Here is a 10,472-nt window from a genome sequence, read left to right on the forward strand (position 1 = left end):
ATGACAGTAATCACTCAAATAATAATAAATAAACATTACTTCTTTCTGAAACTTTGGCATGAACGCCAACAGTTCGTGATCCTAATCGGATATCTTACATTTTTCTTATTTTAAGAACCTACATGATATAGAAAATTATTGAGCCAGATTTTATCATCGCTCGTTCTTAGGCTGATCAATAGTGGTACCGGGCTACGACGTAGTAGAATGTCTCTGGTCAAGACATGAGGGTATGTATATCCATTTATCTGGAAGTGATCAATACTGTCTTATAAAGTATAGGCATTAAAATAAAGATAAATAAGTATGTAAATTCTCAATTCGGTCTTTATAATTCATCATGGGATATTTGTGTTGCTTCATTCCCTTCTTCCACTTCGATTTCATCAGTATCTCGTTTTTCGAAGTTTGATGATGATTCAACAATTCCTTCTAAGTGATGCGCTGCCTGTTTTCCTTCTCCGCGAGGAATATCTTGTAGTGTTTTAGCCTCATTTTTCTCTTCTTTTTGTTCAGTAGATCCAGTTTGCTGTTCTTCTGTCATTTCATTAGCTTGTAGTCTTTCTTCATCATCATAATTGGTATTTTGAATTGACAAATTAGAGCTCTCTTTTCCCTCTTGCGTTTCAAGATCTTTATGATCCTCAACAATAGGATCAGGGGAGATTGTTTCTTCGACCATATAATCATTAAGAGTTTCAGGCTGTTGTTCATCCGCCTCGCTATGAGCTTCTGGAATGTTTTCATCCTGTTGGTTATCAAAATCCTGTTCTTCAGTTCCTACCTCAGCTAGATTTTGTGGTGCCTGTAAATTCTGTATATCTTCATCATTTCCAAATTCTTGATGGTTTTCTTTTGGTATGAAGTTTTCGTCAGAGTTTTGGGCGTCCTTCCCGTTGTGAACAATTTCCCTATCTACCTCTTCATCGTTTTTTGGAGTTTCTATTTCACTAGATGTTTGAATTTCCTCGGAATGTTTATTATCCCCCATGTTTCCTTGCCTTTCGGTAGTATCTTCTTGATTAGTCTCTTCCGCTATTTCAAAAGCAGCAGGGTCCCCATTTTCACTATCTTTCACTTCGATAATGCTGGTAGTAGGTTCGTCATCAATTTCCTCTATCGCTGTCGTTCCATCTCCAGTTTTGCTCTCCTCTGTTGAGTTTTCTTCCTGTATGTTTGGATTCTCCATATTCGTATCTGTATAGCTTCCTGGTTCATTGGAAACCGAACCTTCTGATTGTGATTCCTTTGCAAGATTCGTATCATTGGCAGAATCATAAGTTGGCTGTTCGTTATCCTGAGCTACATCTTCATTAGATAGATCAACATTATTCTTAGGATTTTCTTCGGAGTGAAGTTCGTCATTCACCGCATCAGTTTGTTCGATACTTATGTCAACATTGTTTTGGTCGGCCAAGTGTTTATTATCTTCAACGGATTTGGCTATGTCTCCTTCAGGATGGGTATCAACTTCTGGTATCATTGCCAGAATCTCGCCATCATTTAACTCTTCATATAAAAATGAGGAATCTACTTCTCTATGTTGGCCTGTTTCGGGGTTTACGATAGCTAATTTGAAGCCTTCCATTTGGCCAAGCAGTTCCTGAAGACTTCCTTGTGCATCGTTAAGCTCCAATGGTATTTCGCCATAGAAGTCTTTCATATCTAGCAAATATTTTCCATCATTTGGTGATAAAGTTGACTTCAATTTCTTTTCCTTTGAGTAATATTCAAAATTACCAACATCAAGAAGTGGTAAATCTTTATATATTAGTAACTCCATACTACCATCATGTTTAGTACTTACTTTAATTTTCGATAAAGGTTTTCCAGTTATATCTACTATTTCGGCAATCCAAGAAAATGTATCCCCATTCTCGAGTTTTGAGCCGTCTGGGAAATGTAAAAGTCCAAGGGTGATAACACGACTAAACGCTATCGTAAATGCTTTATATAAGACTTCTGTTGGAGAATCCCATATGGATGGATCATTTAATTGCTCTGTATACATCAAGTTAGCTTTCTTTTCATGGTTTTTGCCGTTGGGAGCTAAAAGATAAATGGATTGGCCCAAAAATATAGGATCAAAATATGTAACGAGATCCGCCAAGTTATGCTTAGCTGTTTCCTCGGAAGAAGGATGAATGCATGTAATTGCAGTTCCTGAACTTTTATCTTCGGTGAGTGAAAGTAGTTCGAGACCACATAGCTCTGGAACAGAAATCTGTGCTTCATATTGACATGTTGCTGTTTCCCTAACCCATTGAATGGTGGCAGGACCAACAGCTGATCCGCATACATATTCGATTTCAATTAACCTGGGGGTTCCTGTCAAATCACAGATATCTCCGGAGCCAACCACTTCATTGACATAATATCCGAAATCGTTATAAAGTAATGTGAAATCACGTTTGAGCAAATTCTTCTTCGGCTTTCCTAATACATAGATCATTGATGAATCTGTATTACCTTCGTGGAATTGGCTAAACTCCTTCTTTGGACAGAATTGATAGGTCCAGAATCCGTTTCTAAATCCAACACAATGTCCATCTAATGCTTTGTTTATGATATTAACACCTTGGTTCAATGTACTGATTAATGTAGTTTCGTATTTATTTTGATCACTACGTAACTTTTCCAATGTCGATAATTTAGTTACATTCGATACCAGGCATTTCATATCATTGCCGACTTCTAAAATTGAACCATTGTCAAGTAATGACTTATTATTTGCAATATTTTCGTCCCAAAACTGAGGAGTTACGTAATTTATGTTGTATTTCTTAAGGGCGTTAGGATCATCCACGGGAGGCAAAAGTGCAACGACAAACCTTATCGGTAGTATTATGGATGTAAGAAGTAAACTTCGAAACCACATTAGAAAGGTTGCTCTATGTTGTTAATGCCAGAAACGTGATGGTATGGGAAGATCTTTTTTTCCTTGATGTTCATCTTCTGTATTTGTTATCGACCATGGTGTCATTTATGAAGATTTGGTTTAAGTTCATGTCCGAAAATAAAGGACTCCGCTGTTGGTGCCGGAATTTTTGGTACAGCTAATATCAAAATCGTAGCTTAATTCTATTTACTAAGTATAACTTGTAGGCACTTTAAAAACGATAATAGTGTAGAGCCCTACGTAGACTTTCAAACTGTCTCTCTATACTGTCTAACGTCTTCTAATATATTAATAAATTTTAGAAAGTATAACAAAAATATAGGCAATTTTATTTTAAATTATAGAAGTATTTATAAAAAAACAAAACATAATGAAAATTAATTACTGAACAACGAATGAAGGTTTATTGTGAGGACGGCTTTTCGGTTTATATTATATGATTATTATTATTTTCCATCCACTTTTCCAACTCCATTAAGGTATTGCCTACGGGAAGTACGAATATAATTTCAATGTGTACTTAAGAATCAAATGAACAGGATTAATTTAATAATGAACCCAACATTAAAGAAATATAGTTTATCTCATTTTTATAATGGTAGGTACGTATGTAACCATTTTCCTTTATCAAAAGCAAACCTATAATAGAGCGACAGCAATGGCGGCAATAGCACCCATGAAAGATGAAGCAGGAGCAAATTGAGCGCCAGCACCTCTAGAACTTGAGGAACTAGAAGAAGTTCCGTTGGAAGAAGAGTCAGTCGAAGATGAATCTGAAGAAGATGAACTGATGGTAGATGAAGCAGCTCTGACAACTGATGTAGCAGAAGATGAGTGAGAAGAAGTCTTAGAAGACACTTTTGAAGAGGAAACAGCGCCGTTTTTACAGACGAATGAATCACCTTGAATGGAACCCTTTTGTTGTAATTTCTTTAATGGAGAACAAGAAAAGTTACCAGATTTAGTTTCGAAATCAGCACCACCTCTGACAGACTTCAAAGAAGACAAATCTAATTCAGTGAAGTTACCAGTAACGATAATAGCACCACCGACAGTACTCAAATTCTTGAAACCGTCAATAGTCTTTAAAGCAGTATTGTTAGCAACAACGAAACCACCACCAACGGCGGTCAAATTTGGGAATTGCAACTTGGTTAATTCGTCATTAGACACAACGGTGAAAGTTTGACCAACCTTGGACAATTGAGAAATATTTAAAGATTCGATAGAGTTGTTAATGAAACCCATGGAAGCGTTAACAGTTTGTAAAGAAGCGAAAGATGCTTGGTTAACGTCTCTTAAAGTGATATTATTAGCCCAGATTAAGTTGTCAAAAGAGATGATGGCATCATCACCGTTAGAATCGAATTGTAGGGAGTCCGAGACGGTTTTTAGACTAGATTTGATAGAAGTTAAGTATCTGTTGTTGTTGATGTTGAAGACGTTGACGGATTGTAGGACGGAGAAACCATCGACGGATTCCAAAGAGGTATCTGAGATGTAGATGTTGTTGGCGGTTTCTAAATTACTGGCAAAAGTAGTAATGGCTGGTAAAGTCACTAGGTTGATACTGTCGACTTCTTTTAAGGAACCGAAGGATGCACTTGTTAGAATAGTCAAACTTTGTAGATCTAAAGCACCTGTAATAGATTCGATGGAATCAGCAGAGAAAGTTCCTAAAGATGTAGCGTTGAAAATTTTTAATGAACCGTCAATTTTTTGGACGTTAGCAAGGGCAGCAGAACCTAGTTCACCAGTAATAGTCAAATTACCGTATAAGGTTTCACAACCAGCATATTTATCTAAATCAGCTTGGGCAGTAGCAGTAGCACTAGTTCCGATACTACATTGAGATGGAATAGATGCAGCGGAAGCTGATACGCTTAGTAATGCGGTAGCAAGTATAGTTGATTTGAACTGCATTCTCTTAATGTAATGAAAGCGAAGGTATTGATTGATAGTCAATGTTAATCTTATTGTATATGGGGAGTTTTTTTCTCGAGAAAGCTTCTTTTGACAGAGGAAAGTAATCGAGAATTAAAAAAAGTCTTTTGGCTGCCAAAAATACTCGAGGTTTTATATGGGACGCACTTTCTCTCTTTCTTCCGCGAACAATGGTTTCATAACGAAGAAAGAAATCGTGTGTGCTGTGCTACGTACCATACGGTACTTACGTATGTACAGCAGCGTTGGTACCAGCATTCGGGTCTCCCGGTAAAAGGCCCGTAGGCAAACCCAGGTTTCTTGCTGGAAAACATCTGTACCTCGCATATTGATCTCCTCATTTCCGAAAACGTGTGGGTTCCACACTGCGGAGCCAAAAGATATGTTAATTGATTTCATTAAGCGCTGATACCTAAAAGGGTAAAAGGACGATTTTTTTTGGCTGTGTTTTCAAAAGAAAAATAAGGTTTTATTTACAACAAACTGGATCATTTCTTTGTGTGTTTATTTTTATCTACATGTAACAGAGGAAAAAAATTAAGGTGAATCGTATGCAAAAAAGACAACTTTCCCCAATGTTCATGAATATGATGTTAAAAATAGCTGCATTATAATTATGAAAGGTTTATTTCTATTATGTACTCCGCAATCCCTATTAGTTCTTCTAGAAATCGTGAAGTCACCTAACCTAACTCCAGTGACGCTATACTAATCTCGCTTTTCATGCTATATCTTAAAGGTTATGTATAGATACATTTCCCTTGTAGGTATGGTTGATGAAAAACTCTGTAAAAGAATACAGGATAGGGAAAGTCTTTCCAGCCGAAAGGCAAACAAAAGGCTATTGTACACACCTAAAAAGATGGAGTTAAAAATATACTTGGATTCTTGATTGGAAACGAAACGCGCACGCACGAACCGCTAGCTAACATATCAAAAGCCGAATGTTCGACCGGTACCTTGGATAGTATTCCTTATTACTGGCCTACTTGCTTTTAAATTTCTCATAAACATATTTTTATTAACTAACCTATCTTCTACAAATATCAACGAATATATGGATTATTATAAAATCCAGAAAACTTTCAACAGTAATAAATTTACAGATGATGTCGAGAACGGGAAAACAAGTTCTACATATTTGAGTAGGAATGAGAGTCGTAAAATAACATTGGCGATGTTTACGCCATCATGCGCATAGATTAGTGAGCCCCAGAGTTCTACGATATTATTCGTTCAAGCCACTCTTGACTAAAAATCAACCATATATATAGATGCAACACTTGCATATTTATTGCTAATCATGGATCTGATTTTAACACTGTTTAGATATTTTGTAAACATAAGCTATTTGTAAGAATCACACCCTCCATATTAAATATTTACTTTTGCCGAAACGCTTTTTCACGCTAGAAAGTTCTGGCATTTATTTTTTTTTAAAAATTTATAATGTGGCAAAAAATTGGAAAATGATAGACTCGGCCCCCGGGTAATAGTCCGGTGAAAAAGAATTTTGAATAACACAATATTTTTACTAAGAAATACAGAATTAGTATTACGTTATGAATATTTTAATTCCACTCTTAATATCAAACTTCTTTCAGTTACTTCGATTATCATTTCCTAATAAAAATACTAAAGGAATAGTATATAACATTATCCTCCCAATAACCAACAAATCGATCCTAGGTTTTGTAACACCGTTTCATATTTGTTACATTCAACCACTATAACAAAAATAATAAAGCACCAACCATTTTTTCGGTTCTTTAATCACTAATAACAAAAGCAAAGAGAAGAGCCCAAATTTTCCATCTTTTGTCAGTTGAATATCGGATAGAACTATTAATCTCATAATCATCCATTTTCAATATATATCCTCACATATAAGAGAAAAAGGAAAAATCTTATTGAAAATATGAGTAATCGTAAAAGTACTGCTGCTAGTCTGTTGTTACGACAATATCGAGAGCTAACTGATCCCAAGAAAGCTATTCCATCTTTCCATATAGAACTAGACGATGATTCAAACTTGTTCGTATGGAATATTGGTGTCATGGTTTTAAATGAAGACTCCATTTATCACGGAGGTTATTTCAAAGCACAAATGAGATTCCCTGAAGATTTCCCCTTCTCACCACCACAATTTAGATTTACCCCTGCAATCTATCATCCAAATGTATATAGAGATGGTAGACTATGTATATCGATTCTACATCAAGGTGGTGATCCAATGACGGACGAACCGGACGCAGAAACGTGGTCTCCAGTACAAACAGTAGAAAGTGTATTGATTTCTATCGTATCATTATTGGAAGATCCAAATATTTCATCTCCTGCTAATGTGGATGCAGCTGTTGATTATAGAAAAAATCAAGAACAATACAAACAAAGAGTTAAGATGGAAGTCGAAAGGTCAAAACAAGATATTCCAGCCGGTTTCCAAATGCCAACATCTCATTCAGCATATGTTTCTCAAAGTAAATCACCTGAACCTGAACAGACAAAATATGCAACTGATAATTTTTGGTATGATAGTGATCTAGAAGAAGGTGATGATGTATACAATTACGAAGACTATAAAGAAGGAGAAGGAGAAGGAGATGATGAGAGCATGGAATTCGAAGAAGACGGTGATAGTATAGATACAGATAGTGTGATGGATAGAAAGCAACCTATAAAGGCAGATGATGAATTTGAGGACGATGTAGAAGAGGTAAATAAAGCTGAACAAAAATAGTAATAAATATATACATATAATACTTTATTCATTATTCTGGTCATTTATTCATTTCAAATAAAAAATAATAAAGATAAAAAACTAACATTCAAGTAAGAAATATCATATATCTTGGATTATTATTATATATATATATATTCGCAGCCCTTCGTAACCATCCGTAGTGTTCTACGTCCTGTGTAAACTACTGTAAATTCGACATAGTTTATATTTTTCCGAAAGGTAAGGCAAGAATTATAGTTATAAGATACCAAGTAGCATGAACTGGATTTCATGGAACCATTCGCTGTTTTTTTAAGTCGAAGTGGAAGGTATGCATTTTCTGTCCAATTCATAGTTCTCATATTAGTTATTTTATGACCTGACTTACAACTGCGTATCTACCTAAACTATTATTTTGACGCGTTTACGTATAGTTTCTGCAGAATTACCAAATCTGGTTATTCTCCGCTTGACAGGGTAAAATCTCGAAAAACGCCAAAATCTCGATAGTAATGAAAAGTTTTAAAATAAACAACAACAGATGTCAAATTAAAATCTGGCTTCAACATTAAAGAAGATAAGTAAGCTAGATTTAATTATCGTGAAATTATACTATCCTCGAAGAGAAATTGATATCAAAAACTATGGTATCTCCTGCAAAACTTATCTGTAGATCACCACTAAAAGAAACAGATGCAAATCTGAAACAAACACTAATAGCGCCTCCCAAAATCCCATCTACTAATGATATAGCATCAACTAAAAAAAGGTCCTTGGAACGTTTGGAACAACAAGAGCTGGAAAGAAAACGACTAAAAGTCGAACGTGCAAGATCCATCGAAGGTGCTGTTCAGGTTAACAAGGCCAAAGTCATTAAAAAGGTTGAAAATAAAGTCACGGATGAAGAATTGGCAGAATGGCAAAAGAACTGGCGAAAAATTATGAAAAGAGATTCTAAAATATATTTTGATCCAACAGATGATGTAGATATTAGCAAAGTAGGTAGATCGAAACTATTGAAGAAAATGGAATTATTAAAGAAAGCTTTTTGTTCATTAGATGCGGAAATTACATCCTTCTTTGATTCAACTGTCACAATTGTAATTACCAGAAGATCTACAGACAATTTACAAATTTTGAATGAACAAGATCTGCTTCGTAGAGCCAAGAGAAACTATATGAAAGTATGGGGTTATGATAAGGCTGTGCGGTTTTTGAGAAATCTAGACATTGATATCGATAATCTTCAATCAAATAAAGAAGCCCTAATGGCAACCCCAACATTGTCAAATTTGCTACATAATGAGAAATTGTACGGACCATCTGATAGAGATCCAAAAACACGGAGAGATGACGTTCATTATTTCAAATATTCCCATGTTTATATGTACGATAGTTGGCAATTATGGGCGCCAATCGTTATTTTGGAATGGAAACCACAAGATTTAGCCAAACTGGACGAGCTGCCATATCCCACTTTGAAAATGGGTACATTCGGAAGATGTCCATTCATTGGTGACAGAAATTGTGATGAACTTTCTTATAAAAGGACGATTAAGAGGTACAATCGTGATAAAATTAACAAAAAATATGCATTGGTATTACGTCAGCTATATCAACATCATGCGATCCCCGTAATAGAAGACAAGCCATTGATTTCCCTCTCACATAATTCTCTTGATTCGAAAAGATTATTCGAGAAATGGCAAAGGAAGTTGACTACGCAAATATCGGAACCACAAGAGGAAAAGAAGTTAAGTAACAACAAAACTAATACATGGAAGGAACCGAGCCGTACTATTCCTATGTTGAAGCATCCAGCAGCTGTTCTTTTATCTAGGCAAGAAACTGAAGAGTTCCCCGATGATTTATGTTCAACGAAAAGGCAATCACGAATTACATATGAAATCAAAGCGAGTGGAGTCAACCAATCCAACGATGCTGCAACATCGTTTGGTAATGGGCTAGGTCCAACAAGAGCTACTGTGATGAGCAAAAATCTCCAGACTCTAAACAAGCTAGTTGTCGATAGAAAGTTGGGCACTAGAAAACATGCACAAAACTCAACTAAAACTACTCCAATTGTAGGCACACCTTTAAGTAATCAAGTGAAGAACGAAAAATCAATGGATGAACTAGGAACAGCGACTGGACCGGTTGATAAAGTGGAGCCAATTCCAAAGAAGGAACCTGTGAGAAACTCAGGCTATTGTGAAAACTGTAAAGTCAAATATGACGAACTGGAACACCATATTGTCTCTGAAAAACATTTGGCATTCGCACAAAACGATTTGAACTTTGAGTCCATTGACTGTTTGATTGAAAAATTACAATTTCAATTTTGAATATTACGACCACACTTGCATAAGAATAACTCAGAATCATTTTGAGCATATTTATTTATATCATTTCAGCTATCTCCATTATCATGTGTTATATATACATTGGCTATATAGTTATATTAGTAGTGTTTGTAAATTGCAATCATTTCTTTAACTAATTTAAATAGACTGGATAATGCTAATTTTCTGAGATATTAAAAAGAAGCATTCTATCCTCAAACAAAAGAAATGGTTGAAAAAAAATTGCCAATCAACTACCATTACTGATTTTAGATGAATATGCTTATTTTATGACTAAAGATACTTGTGGGCTTACTTGAAATAACACTATTGTTATTCCAATACTGCTCGAAGCACAACCGGTTCAATATAAACCGTCAGAATTATTTTCTGTGTCCATAATGAGTTTAGAAACAAGATCATTTTAATTGCCAATGCGTTTAGGGGATTATAAACTGTCTGGGTATTCCAAAGCGTAAGATGGAAGAATATAAGACGAAATCACTAATTGTAAAAAGGTTATTACTTGTTTGAGCTTGGATTCTATACCAAGGCAAACGAATAA

The 10,472-nt window shown here is 35.4% G+C and overlaps 4 protein-coding genes across 4 annotated transcripts; 2 read left to right on the top strand and 2 right to left on the bottom strand.

Annotated features, from left to right (window-relative positions):
- Positions 1-328: 328 nt before the first annotated feature.
- On the bottom strand, positions 329-2,878 carry YOS9 (Yos9p; the record flags this gene model as incomplete). The annotated part of the gene is made up of 1 exon (XM_003667901.1): positions 329-2,878. The coding sequence occupies one exon, from the start codon at positions 2,876-2,878 to the stop codon at positions 329-331; it is 2,550 nt and encodes an 849-aa protein (XP_003667949.1).
- Positions 2,879-3,538: 660 nt separating this feature from the next.
- PST1 (Pst1p) lies at positions 3,539-4,822 on the bottom strand (the record flags this gene model as incomplete). The annotated part of the gene is made up of 1 exon (XM_003667902.1): positions 3,539-4,822. One exon carries the CDS (start codon positions 4,820-4,822, stop codon positions 3,539-3,541), a length of 1,284 nt encoding a protein of 427 aa, XP_003667950.1.
- Positions 4,823-6,761: 1,939 nt separating this feature from the next.
- CDC34 (SCF E2 ubiquitin-protein ligase catalytic subunit CDC34) lies at positions 6,762-7,583 on the top strand (the record flags this gene model as incomplete). The annotated part of the gene is made up of 1 exon (XM_003667903.1): positions 6,762-7,583. One exon carries the CDS (start codon positions 6,762-6,764, stop codon positions 7,581-7,583), a length of 822 nt encoding a protein of 273 aa, XP_003667951.1.
- A 626-nt stretch (positions 7,584-8,209) lies between these two features.
- On the top strand, positions 8,210-9,910 carry DBF4 (protein serine/threonine kinase activating protein DBF4; the record flags this gene model as incomplete). Its single annotated transcript, XM_003667904.1, has 1 exon — positions 8,210-9,910. The coding sequence occupies one exon, from the start codon at positions 8,210-8,212 to the stop codon at positions 9,908-9,910; it is 1,701 nt and encodes a 566-aa protein (XP_003667952.1).
- Positions 9,911-10,472: the final 562 nt, after the last annotated feature.

This window comes from Naumovozyma dairenensis, chromosome 1 (genome assembly GCF_000227115.2).
Source record: "Naumovozyma dairenensis CBS 421 chromosome 1, complete genome".
NCBI classification, from domain to species: Eukaryota; Fungi; Ascomycota; class Saccharomycetes; order Saccharomycetales; family Saccharomycetaceae; genus Naumovozyma; species Naumovozyma dairenensis.